The following is a 17,241-nucleotide window of genomic DNA, read 5'->3' as shown; positions in this document are numbered from 1 at the left end:
AGACAATGTAATGGAGATATGACAAAGGTCTACAATCGGTCTATGGGTGACAGGGAAAAGAGAGAGAGGGAGTACCTGCACACTATCATCACTTGGTAGCCACTTGTTATAGATGCCAAGTTCAAAGTAAGGAGAACAAGATGGTTCTTTATGTAGTAGGAAGTGAACATGTAGCACTACCTGCTTGAGGATAACTGTGGATGTGTGAGTTCAAAGGGAGAGTAGGCAACTAGCTGGCAGAAATCCACTGCAGATGACTAAACAGGCAAGCCACACCAGCCTCAGTGAGATTTGCATTCCCAAAATGGAAACAGTTGAAGACTGGGAGAGTTTTGAAGGGAAGCATCATGTACTTAGGCCTTGTTTTAACTCTTCTATTCCAGATGCTTGCCTATGAACACTGGGCTGCTTTGACCCCCTGGCTTAAACCAGTAACAGACCTACTTCTGTTCCAAGGGAAGATGGGCATCAGGACCTTGTCCACTGTTACAGGAAAATTAAATTACTTGATGACCTGTAATCTGAAAACTGCCACAACAGTTGGCAGTTATTAAACATTTCATAATTTCTAGAAGACTCATTTGTCTTACCACTAGCTACATGTCTGGAAGACATGAAAAACAACCTTAGCGCTAAAGGAAATCCTTTTTCAAATCTGATGCCTTAAGGACTACAATCCTTATTCTTTTTGAGGATGTTGGCACCAAAGTTGCTAAGGAAGAAGGGGGATGGTTGGCATTGCATGCCAGTTCCAGTCTTTCATCTAGCAGAATATCTTCACATCAAAGATATCCTACCCTTGACTAAATATATTTTTTTATTTACTTATTTTATTTATTACTGAAGAAGTAGGAACCTTTCCACAAAGCTCTGGGCACCCTGCCATCACTTCAGATACACAGAAAGATTTTATGAATTTCAGAGAAGCCCATTTCCTAGCAAAATGCCACCTTCGTTCTAACCTCAGTCCACACAGGACCTACTCATACAGACTCCAACACTCTCCAAGTGCTCCTCCAGAAACTAACACTGTGGAATTAAAAGCCTTACCATTTTTTCTCATGATAGCAAAACAGTGACAAGAAAATACCCAAGTGTAACATTGAATCTTCTATTCCAAATGCCAAAGTGTTTTGTTTTCTTTTTCCAACAGGTTGACACAAATCAATCATCAATAAACTAAAAATTACAGGGTCTTAAAAAAAAAGGTCACCAAAAAAAAGCAAACAAGCAAGCAAAAAAACTCTCTAAACCAAACCACACCCATGCACAGTATCACTCTGGAAAGAATACTGGATAAGATGGAGAAACAATGTTTTTCAAATGTGTAACCAGAAATCCCCATGAAGTTATGCATCGAATAAAAAGTTGAAAGGAAAAAAAAGTCTTTTAAGTGACAGGAGCATGCAGGAAGTACTACAACAGAATACCTCTCTATTCCTTTTTTTTTTTTTCATTTTGAAATACTACATTCTGGTGTTACATAGGTAATATAGAACCAGGTTGCTCTTTTTCTAACTGATGGATCATTCACAGACTGCAATAAATAATTAAATTAAAAGGAAAGTTCATCTACTCCTAAGCAAACTGCTTCACAGGGAAGTAGTTTGATTACTCCAACCACTGTCAATCTCAGCTTCCTTAAACTGTCTAAAAATATAGCAAAGAATATCTTAAGTGAGAATGAATGAAACAAGAAAAATAAGTAAATAACATTTTGTTAACAAGACTTCAGCTCTTCTCTGATACAATAAAATTCTAACTAAGCATCTCTGAGAGTAATTGTATTTTTATCTACATACACACAGACATGTCAGCAATATAAACCCCTCCCAGAAACATTCGGGCACATTAGGATCACATAATCAAGGCCTACTGAAGTTAGGAAATACCAGAGTTAACCTTCCTCTGGCCTTTGTGCATAGATAATTGAAAAAAAATCTTCAATTACATAATCTCATACTACTGTTTTTGCAGGATCTCATTCAGTGCACAGGAAGAATAAATCCCATGAAATAAGCAACTTTTCAGTATCCTGCTTTTCATCTGTTCCTCAATGTGTGACCCTCAGTGTGGAAGCAATTCCAGCCCTCCCCTGAGACATAATCACTGATTTCCTTGTGAGCTTTTCTGCGATGTTCATCAGCATAACATTTGAACATTTCTTCAACAGTTGTTTTAATTAAAAACTTACAGTATTATTGTGAGGGAAGATGTAGTCTTACAGTCATTTTATAGAAATGTCATTGAGGAACAGCAAGATTAGAAGAATCTTCTAATGTGTCTCATTTCAGACATGCAAGACCCAGCTTACTTGTGATTAGCAGCATTATATAGACGTTTATATAGTTAAACATAGTTCCTATTCACTTCAGCTGCAATTAGAGATTCAGGTCATTCTATAGGTTTATATTAGGCACAGAAAATGAGACACACTAACAACAGCCATGAAATACATTTGCTCAGCCACCCCTAGCAGAAAAGAGTCAGAGACAGCATTCAGCTTTCTAGCACAGCCTTCAGCCACCTTAGCCACAAGATATTCTTGCGATCCAGTACCTAATTTTGTGTATATATTCTACCTTTGGCTACACTTTAAGCAAAGACTTTAAAAACCATGTTCATTTTCAGCCTCATAGCATGTCTGCTCTGTACAATGCTAGGGGCCAATGACCAAAAGCAGGTGGCTTTGTAATAAAACTGGAATCATCACTGTGGATGTGAAAATCGAAAAATCCATAGGCAACCTTAATTATGCAATTCTGTTATTTCCATATTACAGAACTCCTAGCTTTCTAGCCTTAGCACTTTCTTTCAAGTATTTTCTTACTGAAGTTTTCTTCTGTTATTTAAAATTAGTCAAATTTGAAAACCAACCCTTGTGAGACAATCAAAGGAAACCTACCCCGCTGGTCTACCACACAGGTCTCACCAACCCTTGTGAGACAATCAAAGGAAACCTACCCCACTGGTCTACAACATTTCAACAGAATTAGCAAGTGCTGATTCTAGATTACCATTCTCTGTTTCACTAGCTGAATCCCAAGCTTTTCCTCACCTCCACGTAAGACAGGAAATTATTAGAAAGTCTGTCAGAATTGGTGTGATTGAAGGGTTGTGTTACTTTCAAGTAGCAACAGGTGAGACAATCAAAGGAAACCTACCCCACTGGTCTACAACATTTCAACAGAATTAGCAAGTGCTGATTCTAGATTACCATTCTCTGTTTCACTAGCTGAATCCCAAGCTTTTCCTCACCTCCACGTAAGACAGGAAATTATTAGAAAGTCTGTCAGAATTGGTGTGATTGAAGGGTTGTGTTACTTTCAAGTAGCAACAGACAAGAAGAGACATTTAATAGCATGTGACATTTCAGAAATAAACATACTGTGTAATAATTAGAAAAGACAGATTACAGGAATATGACAATACCCATATATAACTGGGAGTCTGAATATTCACTCAAACCTCTCATATTGCTGCTGATAAAAAGGTGCTTACAATGAAAACCATTGTTCATTCAAGTCTCACACAAATATTGTTTTTTCCATGACCAAAGCAGCCTATACCCAAGAACATAATTTACTTAAAGTGTGGACAAAGGCTCTGTGCTATTGGGCTGGACTTATAAATCTGTCAGCACATGCAGACAGTACAGGAGATCCACCTGCACAATCCAAACAAACACGGTAATGTGTTTCCATATGGATATCTGTCCTTAAACTGTTCCAAAAGCTTAGCTGAATATTTACTTGTATTTAAGTTGCATCATAAACATATAATGGTTTAGGATAATTTTATCAGTCATTTTTATCACATATAATTTACACTAATTGTATTTTTAAAGTACCATCAAAGAACAAGTCAGGTAACTTTATTTACAGCAGTACACAAACACAGACAATATATCACCAGTGAGATATGATAATGCTAACTAGTAATAGCTTACTTAGGAAAGTTCATGCTACATGGAGAAAAATAATAAAATACAACTATTATTACTATTCAACATTTATCTTATGCTTAGATTACTACTTTAAGAGGACAACCCTCATGGAGTTGCATTATAGCTTTAAAAACATAGCAGGCAAATTGTTAATCTTGCTGAAAACTTTGCACGTGTAATACATACCATAACTACAAGAAAAGTCCATAAGAACATATTCACTGAATCAGTGTTTAAACTGAGAATATTGGTCTTCAGTGTTTTTCTTAACTGTTGACAAATTGGTTAGTCCAATACTGGTAGCTAATGGTGCAGATTATTTCCTTGCATTTCAAGTAGCTGGTCCTTGAATGTACAGACTACCTCAGCTATACAAAGTCTGCTTGCATAGCATTTGACTATCATAATATTTGTGACCATTGGTATTTGTATATATACTTCTAAGTTTACAGTCCAGCACCATAATTATTATGAGGAAGGATATAAAAGCAAAAACAGGGACTGTTGTTGAGAAATATTGTGAGGGCCAGTATAAAACACTGAGCCATAAACATGAAGACCATGAAATTATGACCGTCCATAAAGAACAAATCACAAGTACCACAGAAGAGGTTCTTGGCAAGAAGAAGTTTCACCAACTGCTATTAAGAAATTTATGTTTTTGACTCACAGTGCTCATGTTTTGATGAGCACCTTCTAGTTTAAGACTTTTTTTTAAAGCATGTAACATTATTTTTTATTTTGCTGTCATTGCATCATTTCTGACAATGAATTCTGTAATGGTAAACCAATAAAAATCTAATGTGAAATACCACAAATTGCTAAAAGATGAGATTTTTTTTTAAGTTTGGCTTGATCCCTGCTAATAGAAGATGTTTCTTCAGATTTTCACATATTTCAAGTGAATAAACACAGTAGCTGATTAAGATAAGAAGCACTGCAGACCTCACCCTAAAGATTAAAACTCTGGCCAGGCTGAACTATCTTCTCACTGGAAACACATACTACAGTAAAATACTAGGAAAACTCAAAAATGCCACTGTAATCAAAATCAATCCATTTCAGGAGGAAAAAGAAAGCTTTCCTCTGTGAGTTAGGATTAAAAACCCAGCAGATTATGAATAGATGGGTAGGTAAAAACAAGAGTGCATATTTAGATTCTTATTTTATCTTAACTTACTCTGTCAGTTACTGAACAATCCCCAGCCACATGCTGTAAACCAAACTGAGAAAGAGAGTCATGCAGCAAAAACGTTGGCTTCACCTCAGCTCAGTTTTTGAGAGTGCTGAGAATGTACATTTCTCACTTAATGTCTGGGAATCTGAGGTGCTCTGACTCCTGCAAATGGTACCATGTCCTGCACAAAGCATGAAAAGAGCCAGAAAAAAAAAAAAGTCTTTCAGTATCAGTCCTTCCAGAAGAGTTTGTGCATCTGAGTTTTTTACTGAAGCTCAAGTTAGTTCTTAAGTACCAAGAAAGGATTCACATGACATGGGGATTACACAGACAAAAAGCAGAATACAAAAACCTCTTCCATTTCACTGGGTGAGATCACAGCAATCTGCAGACAAACCCCCCAAGTTACAACATATAATCACTGCCAAGTGTACACAGCAACTTTTCTTTCATTCTTTAAGCCTTGTTCCTTTCTGAACACTGAACAGCAATGATGGAGCACCATGCAAGTTAAGTCTTTTAAAGGCATGGGGCAGAACTTTGGTTTTCTCTAGCACAGGAACACTGTTTGGCCAAGACACAAACTCCAAATAGTTTCTATTAGGACATTCAGGGAGGGATTTTCCAAGGAGCTCCGCAGTGATGTACCTCTGCTCTTATTCAGTGATAGTAAAACTTGCATTGACTTTGATTAGACTCAATAAAATCAATGTTATGCAACCCAGTTAAGACAAAGGAACCACCAGACCATATAGAGCTGAACATTTACTGAAGAATTTCCTTGTATCTTAGTCCAGAAGCTGTGCAAAGCAATTTCAGGATTAAACCAGATTTGCCTCAATTTCACCATTCCTAAGCATAAAAATGCAAATCGCATGCTTGCTATGAAATTAGTTCATTATTTTTTCAGTCATGACATTACTAAGTTGCTTTTTGTTACTTTCTTGGGAAAAAAAACGTATTTATTTAAGGAATTATTTTTTAAAAACATGGTGGAATTTTAAAATGAAAGCAATTTTCTCTTTTAAATTCAGAATATTTATTACATCAGAAAACTGATTAAGTCGATAAAGCAAGAAAATACTTTTAAAACAACAGCTATAAAAACTGGACTCTTCTCAGCTACATTTCTGGCACCTGATACACTCCAATGCTATGATGTGCTATGCAGAAAAGATTTATGCAGCCAAGCGCAAGAAAATAGGCATTTTTTTCTCAAGATTTTGAGTTCAGCTATTGATTCTATGATTACATTGCCAGTCACTCAATATTGACATGCTGGAAACAGAACAACTTCAGATACTTTGTTGACGGTAATAATCAAAGGAGTCAGTAACTACAGGAGTTGCTTAAAAGAACAATTGTATCACATACATCAACACTGCTGAAAATGGAGGGAAGAAAACGACTCCAAATTAAAGACAGCTGATTACACCAGATATTATTTGCTGGTAACTTCTAAGTCACTGGTGTTTGGCAAGAGATTTAGAAATCACTCATTTGGTATTACCCACATGTGAAAAATATGTGCAGATTTTAATAGAGGGAGGAGTGTATACACAGAGAGATGTTTGCCTTTTTAATCCTCAGTACTACCATATGATTGCCATGTGCCATCAGAAGGAGAAATTTCTTATTCTACCAATGCTACTTCTGCCTTTTTGACTCTCACTGAGACCCTTGCAAGAACACAGAAAGTTTAAATGCAATTCACTTGTAAAGTAGTGAAATAATCACTGAACAGAAGAGCAATTCCTCATATGCAGAGGCAGGCAGAAGGAAGCCCTGACTGATACACAATGTTTTTTAAAAACGCCACAACTTCTAACTCATTGTATGAATGATGCCTTTGTTCAATATCAGCATTTCACCTTTTTTCTTGTGTGTGTATATTACATACATACATGAAATGTAACAGTTCTCTAAATCAGAGTTGAAATCCAAGACAAGTTGTACACCATTTGAGTGATCTGTTGTTCAAAACGTTGGATAGCAGGATGCACACACTCAGCACAAAATCTCAGTTATTTAAAATTTCATTACAAAAGACATACTACTGGTGTTTGTGTATTTCTAGCAACTTATCAGACAATATGATTTCAGGATTCTCCATATGCTTCCGCTTTCTGTATAGTGCAGTATGATATATGACTAACACACTCTGGAATTGGAAGATATTTAGACAGACTCAGAAGAAAAAGAACAACATTGAAAGATTCAAAATTTAAAGCCACTTATACACCTCTCCTGTAAATTCAAGAGAATAAGAAAAACCAGCTGCCCTCACACCACAAAAAAACCACAGAGGACTAGGTCACTTGTACAAGTGCCTCTGTGATAACTTCAACCATGAGGTCTTTTTCTTCACCTAAAAAGCAAGTCCTGATTAAAAGACGCCTTCAGCTTCTTACTATGGATTTGTCACTGAACAGCTCTTAATTAAAAGGGCTGTCAGAAGCCAGAGCATGGATCTGAACAAAACAAACTCTGTTTGAGATAAGGAGTTGCAGCTTTCTGTCTGACACCCATTAAGATGCATATTCATGAGGGAAAAATCTGGAATTGGGAAAAACTCTGATCACATTTTATCCTTTCAAAAATTAGGTTAGCTGTGTGACAATCTTTTCAGGGATCTACCCTGTGTTCTGCAAGAGCTAACTCTTGCAAATATTTAGCCCTGGGAAAGAAAAAACAGCATTTGTTCTACAGTGTACTGGGAGACAGTTGGACTACTTTGGGGATATCCAGAAGAAAAGTGGTTCCAAGAACAGAACTATCTTTCTGGCACACTTTAACTGAGCACAATATTTTCCAACGCACACTTTTTCAGTCTCCAAGAACTTTAAAAAAAAAAAGTTTTCTGAAAATATGTCATGCTGACACCTATAAAATATTAAGTTACATCTTACCTGACATAGCTGTATTTTCAGAGCATTACACAATCCGAGTTACTACTGGTGGCCCCTATTGTCCAATTTGACTATTTGCTACACTGGAATTTGGACAAACCAGTAAAAAACTGAAAAGATGTTCAGAAATTACTGAAGACGAAATTCATGGAAGGGGAATTGGTAAACATGTTTGGGGACTGAAATCTTGAGGACAATTAGCGAAATTGTTTTCAGCTAACAAATTGAAAAGCCAACATACTGCTCAAGTGGCTGTAGTCCCAGATAACAGGGTAAAAAAAATGACAACATGAAAGATGATATAAAAGGAGCATAAGTTCATTGTGGTACCAAAAAAATATGACTGGAGTTGGGTTTAGAGTGGAAAGTGGCTTGATCTTTCCAGAGAAGGCAAATAAAATTAATTAGTGTGAATCATATGTGAAGGCCAGGCTGCATAAACAGACCTCTAACTATGAATTATACACTTAATTTTCCTGTACTGCAGCAAGAGTTAGAACTTAATCTGTCATTTACAGGAACTGAACAGACCAGTGAGCACTGAACCCAGACAAAACAAGAGGTGTTTCTGGAAGCCCTCCCTTCCCTCAATATGAGACCTCACATTATCGCATTTAGGGCAGGAAAAGTAGTTTTGGTTAATGCATCACAGCAAAGGATGTACTTCTCTGATGTAACTTATCATTATTGCACTAATATTTTAGTTAACTTTATAGAAAATGCTTACAGTCTATAGCTTTATTTTCCTCTCATAGGAGAGACATTTTTCTCTTCCACTACGAGAGGAAGAAATTTGGAAACAATAGAGGTGAATTATTTAAGCTATTTCATACACAATTTTAACAAGGAATATAATTTTCCAGGTGGGTTTTCTTTTATTGTAGCACCTTACTAAATTGTAGCTAGAATTCCCTCACTTTTTTTTTTCCAAATTCTTGAAAAATAAAAGCCATATATGTTTTTCTTCATTTTAGTATTGTATATCTATCTCAGACATCTCTGTGCTGTGGTTGTACAAAAATGCAAATTTTAACATTTCACTTATCAGAGACTGATAATTGAGGCCTTGGTCATTGAGCATTGCATGTTACACCATGTGCAAATCACTTAAGCAATCCCATTAAGTAAACAAATCCTATATTCTAGCAAAACAATCATGGGCATAACAATAGGCATCTAAAATCTGCAAGATCAGCCCTTCTGATTAATAGAGAAATGCTGACTTTACAGTAGTAATCACTCAACTTATAAAAGGTCCACTGGGATATTAAATAAACCACTTTAATTACTCAGTATCAGTGATAAATACTAATATGCATGTCACACATGGTATGTAAGGAACTTTGATCTATTAACACCTTCACTTCATGATACAACATTTCTCATATTACTAATCCACATGAGAAAAAAAGTGACATTCTCAAAGACTTCAATCTTTTAATAAGACAGAAACACATTTTGTTCTAAAGTGTCTGTTCACTTTATTGAGAGCAACTGACAAAGAATTCTTCACATAATAACCTCTATCACAGGCAGCCTTTTGTAAAGCACAGTCCAGCTGGTCCCTAGCCATTCTGGGGCTATTGTTGACTATACCACTAAGGTAGGTACTTTTACTATCTGTTGTCATAGATAGTCTTGACAAACATTCAAGTTGTTATTGGCTATGTTATTTAATTTCTAACAGTGAACATAAAAAAATGAAGCAAAAATAATTTATAAACATATTCTAAAATCTACAGGTCATAAGGACAGGACCTTCAGTGACAGATCGATCTTTCTTTAAAGGTATATTCTTTATAGAAAGGTACATTATTTAGCCTATGTTCTAATAGAGGAGTGCAGAGACCCTCTAACACAAGGTTCTAGTCAGCTTTGAAATTCTATGATGTTTGACCATATTCTGTATGGGTTTGCCTACGAGTGCATATCAGAGAAGGGGGGAAAAAATCACTCTGCTTTTAAGGCAATATGGTTATGGTTAATACAAGGAGATCCAAACACTTTATGGAAAAGAATTATCAACGCCATCAAAAAATTAGAGCTAAAAAAAGGAAACACAGGTAATGAGAAGCAGCTTCCTGAGAAACTAATTTCAAAAGTAATTTACTTTTACATTAACAAACTATTGGCTAAAGGAAATACAAGAAAGCCAGCTATCAATTTTTTCTCTGCAAGATTTGTGTAAACAGAAATTCTAAACACACGCTTCAAGCCAGCAGAAATTCAGATATTAAACAGAACATAAAGGGCATTCATTGCTTCTGATTTGCTTTGCTTAAGCTAAATTAAAATATAAAAGAAGACTGACAGAGAAAGGGGAAAGAATAAAAATACTCCTGAGCTATTCATTAAGCACACAGATTACTTTTGACTAATCTCTCAATTACTCACGATGTATGTATGCCTGTGTAAGAAAGAGACTGCCAGACTGAACAATTTTTTCAAACTTATTAGGTTTTCCAAGGCTTTTTCATAACTTTCAGAAACATGAATTTCCATGCCCGGGTCAGGGACGGCACTCTCATTCACATTTACCCTGCTCAGCAATACATGCATTCCTGTCCCCACCCTTGGGACAGCATGAGAGAAGTTTCACAAAGGACCAGTAATAACATTATAAAATCATCCCCCGCCGTATGCAAGGATTGTGCTGACTGACTGTGTTAATGCCTTGACACTTTGGTTCTTGCTGTGCACATGGTAAGAAAGAGGAAGATATGGGAATGTGCTGACAACCGTTTCATCATTTGCTTGGTGATAGGATCTTTGGCCCCTGTCTAGGGTAGGCAGTTTGAGATCTGTGGTGAAAAAACATACTTCCTGACTTGGCTGTCAGGAAAACCACATCCATTTTCACAGATGGCAATGTCATTAACTCTTGCTGCTAGCACTGGTGGCATGAGCAATACTTCCTACCACACTGCCTTCCCATCTCTTACTAAGCTCCTGAACCCACAGGTTCACTCTGAAATGCTCCCATAAACAAGGGAGGCCCAAGACAGGTTCGATTAAGGAGCATGACAGAGAGAGATGATCTTATAATTGGGGATCGTCATCAGCCATGTGGGTGAAGCACCTGCTTTCAGATTTTTTCTTTTTTCTCACCACTCTTTCTTGATGAATTAAATGCAGCATAATTTTTTGCTTTCAATCATCACTAAAATAATGACATCAAAATTTCAGGGACTGTAATAGAATTGAAACTTACTCTTCAGTGAGCTCATGGGAATTGACTAAACCCCTGGAAACGTGACTATAGATACCATTCTACTTTACTGCTAGATGACCAGAAGGACAAATGCTCACTCTGGCATTAGGTACAATCATAGTAATTCTGTCATAACATCAGTATGGGGCATAACACAGAAACAGTGTAGTATGTATTATAGATGTCCTCATGGTTTTATTAAAATAAATATTTTCTGCATTCTAAATAAAACTAAATATGGTTGCACAGCAGTCAAAATTTAAAATGTCTATTGACTCTTACATAATTATATGTTTATTAATGACATAAGAAGGTAAAAACTTTTATGGGGATGTTGCAACCTCCTCAAATGTCCAAGTGTTCAAAACTCTGAAAGTCCAATACTGACAAGACACTTGAAAACTAGATTGGCAAGTAATTATGCAAACTGGAACGTGCTTTTACTGTCACTGAAAAAACTCCAGTTCTGCTCCTGGGTTATCAATAGAGAGCACAGACAGACCCAAAAGATAGCACAATATTGAAACATTGGACATTTTGCTATGACAGCAGTCAAGCAAAAAAGCAAGGAAGGACTAAACTGAACATTTTTGTGAGGTTACATCCACCTGAAGCAACTGATTTTTACTTTCCATACTGAACTGTTGCTTTCTTATGTGAGATAAGAATGAGGCCATCACAACAGGACAAACATCAAAACAATTTTTTAGCACAGCAATCACAGAATCATAGGATTTTAGGGGTTGAAATGGACCTTACAGATCATCTAGTCCCAACTCCCATGCCGTGGGCAGGGACACCTCCAGACTGGACCAGGCTGCTCAAGGCTTCATCCAGCCTGGCTTTGAACACTACCAGGGGTGGGGCATGCACAACCTCCTTGGGCAACCTGTTCCAGCATCTCCCCATCCTCATAGTAAAAAACTTTTTCCTAGTATCTAACCTAAATTTCCCCTCCTTCAATTTGTACCCAAATGCAAATGCACTGTCATATTCTGAGAAGTGCAATCTCCAATTTCTCATTTCCCAGATTTTGAAGCAAAATAGACTTTACGGGCAACAATTAAAGAACCACTATAGAAACTAGGGAAGTTTGGCAATTACCTAATGTGTTTCACAGCCCCAAGGAAAGAGGACTGTAGATTTAAACCACTTCTGATGGATATTACAATACATTCCCAAGGACTGAGACTCTCCAGACTTACTTGCATTTGATGAGATGTCCTCCGCTCATTCATCTTGCTGTAATTCTTTTTTTCCTTTTCAACTGCCCAGAGAGATCAGACTATCCCTTCCCACTGCAGCTATCTCTTTAAATATTCTCAGTTCTTATGCATTCCCCCTTCTGCCTACTCTAGACCAAAAAAAATCTTAGTTCTTTCTGTCTGCCTTCATTAGTTGTTTTCAAGAACTCTGTTCACTCTTTGTTCTCTTTTTGGGTTTCTGAAATTAATGAAATGTACATATAAACAAAAAGTTATGAATGTCTGAATCTCATATAAAAGCAGATTTAACTAACTCTGTTTAAGAGACCCTCATTCCAACATCTCAGCTTCTATACAGACCTTTCACTGGAAGATAGGCAAGTTGTTCACATGGGAGGCAAGACATACAGTCATCACAGAGAAACTGAGGCACAGCTAAATCACTCACTTAAGGCCACCAGGGACATCTACCCCAGACAGGAATGGAAAGCTGTCAAGTTACTAAATGAGCTATGCTATAACTTCACCCCATGTCACAACACATGACAGGTATGCCGAAACAGTTACGGCTCCTGAGATTCTAACTAAAGTACATACTATATTTTTATAAATCAATTTTAATTTTAATAATTTCTTTATGTCTTTTTGTTTCAAATGTCAGAGCTCATCCACTGAGGTATCAGACCGGTATTTTGGCATGGCAGTCCACTGCTGCACCTGCTTGTAAGTACCATACTGATCAACCTGTGGCTAAACATTCTCTCCACAGGCCATCCTTCTCCTGTTCTAAGCTTTCTGCTGTGTAATCTGTCTCCCAAGCTTTGTTTCTGAAAGCAGGCCAAGTACTGTACTTTTGCTCAAGCTAAACTATAAAACTATTACTTTTGCATTTTTCCATGTCACAGCATGACTGATATCTATAGCCTTATGAATAGCCCCTTAAATAATCCATAAAACCTGGACCTGATGATCTTAATCCCTCGCTTGTATGTAACCTCCTCTAGGCAAGGCTTAATAAGCCCCAATAGCTTTCTAAGCTTACAGCCCACTAGAGAGTCTGGATAAATGACAGATTTTACGATATTTCTACTGTAATTTCAGAAAAGCTTAGGCTGCCAGAGAGATTATGAACACCATATGAATCCACAGCCAAAGTCACCAATACCATTTATGAACATGAAATAAAAAATGCAGGAGCAGCAGAGTTTCCCACCTTGTCTGTCTTGTTCTATTAAAAAATGCAGATGAAAAGACTGCATTTTGCAGCATAACCTATGCTTTTACATCAAACATATAAAGAAACATCAGCCCTGAGAATCTACAGGCAAGTACTGCCAAATGACAGGTTGCTATAAAGGTAAATGTCTCATTTTCATTTGACTTGAGTATTAACAGCAGACTACCTATTATCTCTTGGCACTGTTTAACAGAAATCATTTGCCTATTGAACCTGGGTGTTTGCAGTGTACCATATTTATCTACTTAGCATTCAGGCAGAAAGCAAAATGTGTTTTCCATTTACTCAAAGTTTTGAAGATTTCAAATCTATTCCTGTGAAGGCAAGAAAGAAAAAGTCCCACAGGCATGCACTTGAGATGTAAGACACAGATTCAGGTCTCTGTTCTGATTTCCATCAGAGATCTGGTTCTGAGTCTCCTACATGTCAAACCAGTGCTCAGAAAAGAGCATGAACAGAGACTGGAACACTTTGCTTGCTTTTACCAATCCAATGGCACCAATCATTTTACTGCTGAAGTGGTTAGCCAGAGCATGTATGATTACACAGAAGCGTATCTTGAAGTTTTGCACAGAGCTTTTGACCCATCTACTTGTTCAGTACCAGCATAAGTAGCCATGGTATGTTGTGAGTAGCTGAATGCACAGAAGAGCTTGTGGTTTTCTTTGTCTGTCCTCACAGCATACTGGCTAGGACCTTCTGGCTCATGGGACTTATGCTTGCTTTGTCATCTGCACTCAGTAAGTAAACTGTTATCAAGAGGAGTTAGCAAAGACTAATAATCTTTGGGTCTTAATGTTCTACTCACCAGTTAACAGCCCACAAGAGACATAAATTAGAGCAGTTTCTGCCGATTTATGTTATGCTAAAGATGGCAGCTGCAAGGCCAAGGATCACATATGGTCCAGGAATACAGGAACATACTGGAGCCAGAGGTGAGAGTTGGATCCTAAGGATATTTCTGGCTACACAATTTAATGGAAATTGAAGACACCTATAAAAGTGACATGAATCTGGAAACTGCTACTGCACAGCTACTGCACTGTGCTTTCTCTAACAAAAAAAAAAGTGCAGGTTTTTAAAATTCAAAAAATGCACATTTATCTAAAGAAAAACATTATCAAAGAAGCTAGAAACTCTTTCTACATATAAATAATCCTTTTTCGAATGGCAAGTCTGTAACAGCAAAACTACCCATCTGATACAGAATTAGCTGAGCACCACAAGCTGCTCCAAAATTTTCATATGCTCCAGAACAAACTTTTTTTCCAGTAAAGTAGCTGGAGCTCCTAAAATACTTTGTACTCTAGTACAAAGACAAGACATTTAGTAAATGAAATCTCTCATTAATATATGTAAAGAAGACAGTCAGAATGTACTAAATTATGCTGTGCTGAAGTGTTATCACAGACCAAGATGATGTCAAGTTTAAACTGATTGCTCTTTCCAGTGTATGATTATCTTACATACATATAGTTCACTCAGGAATGTTTCTATTATTTGAATCATAAAAGCATTCAAAAATAATAAGCACACTACAGTTATTTTAGAACTTTGAATTAGAGTGAAGAGTTACTGAATATGCAATCTAAAGGCACAAACAGTACTGTGGAAAAAGGAAGAACTACATGATTGCTCACAGTATTCCAACAACCAGAAGAAATTCAAAAGAGATAGACATTAACAAGGCAAACACAAAGAAAGGACAAAATGAAAAATTAAAAGAACAAAACCAATGGGAAAAAATAGTAACAATTGATAACAGCAAAATTATAAAAAACAACAAAAAGAAAATTCAGCAGTAGGAGAAAATATGACCCAAACCATCAAATCATAAATAATGATTATAATGCATCACCTTCATCAAAAGGTCATATTGTATATAATTCAGCCACACATCAGCATAATCCTCAGTCACCAAAACTTTGGCTCCTAAGGCCATTCATATATGTAAGATGATAAACTGCTGACTTACCTGCTTGTTGCATGCATATAATATATGTGGTAAACAAGCAGAGACAGTGCTGCAGCTTCCATTTCCAGGGATAGCACCACATTTCACTTGCATGAGACATCCTGTGGAGAAAAAAAAAAGGCAAGAATTCAGGGAGTTTTACAATAAGACAAGAAAATGAGGGAAATACTGTTGTCAGTCAAACTAGTAACTAGCAGTAAATAAAGCAGCACTTGAAAATTATGGATGGCCCTAGTATTTTTTAAACAGGGACAGAAGTCTGCTAAAAAGGGTCAGAAATTACATTGTCTGGTTCTTAGCAGACAACAAAGCAGAAGACTGGCCAGCCTTGGGCTCCTAAACAGATAGGTGTGGGTGGTATTTCAGTAAAAGAAACAAGTACAGTCTGAAAGAGTTAAGGGGTAGGGACTTTTTGAAATAGGAAATTTTGCTTTATTTAACTAATTTACACATATATATATACATACATTTATGCTATTTAAAAATATGTAATACATACATATTTTTTATTAAGTATATAAAGATGGTAGTTGATAATTTGCCTCTACTCCTAACAAGGCTTTCCCTATTTTTCAGTGCTAATATTTTGACAGCTACAACATTTTCTGCTGACAACTTTCATGAAAATCTTGAAACTTTTCTTGCCAAAATCTAAGAGCTCATCTGTGCTCTCAGTAAAATCAGGGATGTCTTTATTATTTAATAAAACAAATGCAGCTATAGAAAAGTTTCTATCAGTTGTAGCTTGAAGTTAATATTTCTTTTCCCTTGAAGCGTACAGGATGTTTCCTCCACAATGGGCAAAAGAGGAAAGACACTTAATAAATTCTGTTAGACCTTTAACCATGTATCCAAAATGAATGGTACTCCACTACATTCACATCTCATTTTAGTCAACAAGTTAGCAGCAAGTAAAAGAAAGCAATGAGTAATGAAACACAACACGCATTGTTTTGCCCAACTCCTGCCCCTCCTATTTGGTGAGGATATCTGGCTTTTGTATAATAAGATATTATCTACCTATACTGGGAGAAAACTCTTCCTTCTGCTCCACAGACATTGCTGTGAATCCACTAGTGAAACCTGGGGGCAAATGCAAATCCTTTCCCACTACCAGCTTCTGTTTCTTCGCAAAGTGGAAGCCAAACTTAATGCAGCAAGATAAACTATTGTAAAGGAACAACTAATGTTTCAGTTTTAAAAGTAGCAGTTCATCAAAGCACTCCTGTGGGCTGGATGCCAACAGGCCCAGGTAAAGGGCACTTCAGCAGACTGCTGCAATCAGTTAGGCTTCCCTTCAGTGCAGTCTTATACAGAGCAGGTGTCTGATTACAAAAGAAGTCCAGTTCTTTATGGGTAGTTGTATCAAATTAGGAATCTGAAGCAGATTTATTTTTTCTGAGATATTGTAAAGTCAAACTTAACAAGTGTTGAAGAAAAGCACAGAAAACACTGGGCTCTGAAATACAAGAATCTCTTTGATGAAGCCAGGCACACAAAATAACCAGATTATCAAACAACAGAATTATTGTCCTTCAACTTAATGACCCAAAAACCCCTATTAAAATCTCAGACAACAGA

At 36.7% G+C, this 17,241-nt stretch overlaps 1 protein-coding gene across 1 annotated transcript in view; it reads right to left on the bottom strand.

Annotated features, from left to right (window-relative positions):
• Nucleotides 1-15,761, bottom strand: part of LOC103803714 — a gene marked incomplete at both ends in the record, with an annotated part of 58,449 nt that extends 42,688 nt beyond the window's left edge. Inside the window, one exon of the mRNA XM_009076287.1 lies at nucleotides 15,661-15,761. Coding sequence (XP_009074535.1) covers nucleotides 15,661-15,761 — 101 coding nt within the window. The remainder of the gene's footprint in view (nucleotides 1-15,660) is intronic.
• Between the last annotated feature and the right edge of the window lie 1,480 nt (nucleotides 15,762-17,241).

Source organism: Acanthisitta chloris, unplaced genomic scaffold (genome assembly GCF_000695815.1).
Source record: "Acanthisitta chloris isolate BGI_N310 unplaced genomic scaffold, ASM69581v1 scaffold23126, whole genome shotgun sequence".
In the NCBI taxonomy this organism is placed as follows: domain Eukaryota; kingdom Metazoa; phylum Chordata; class Aves; order Passeriformes; family Acanthisittidae; genus Acanthisitta; species Acanthisitta chloris.
The sequence above is the reverse complement of the archived record's forward strand: the minus strand, read 5'-3'. Positions and strand labels throughout refer to the sequence as shown.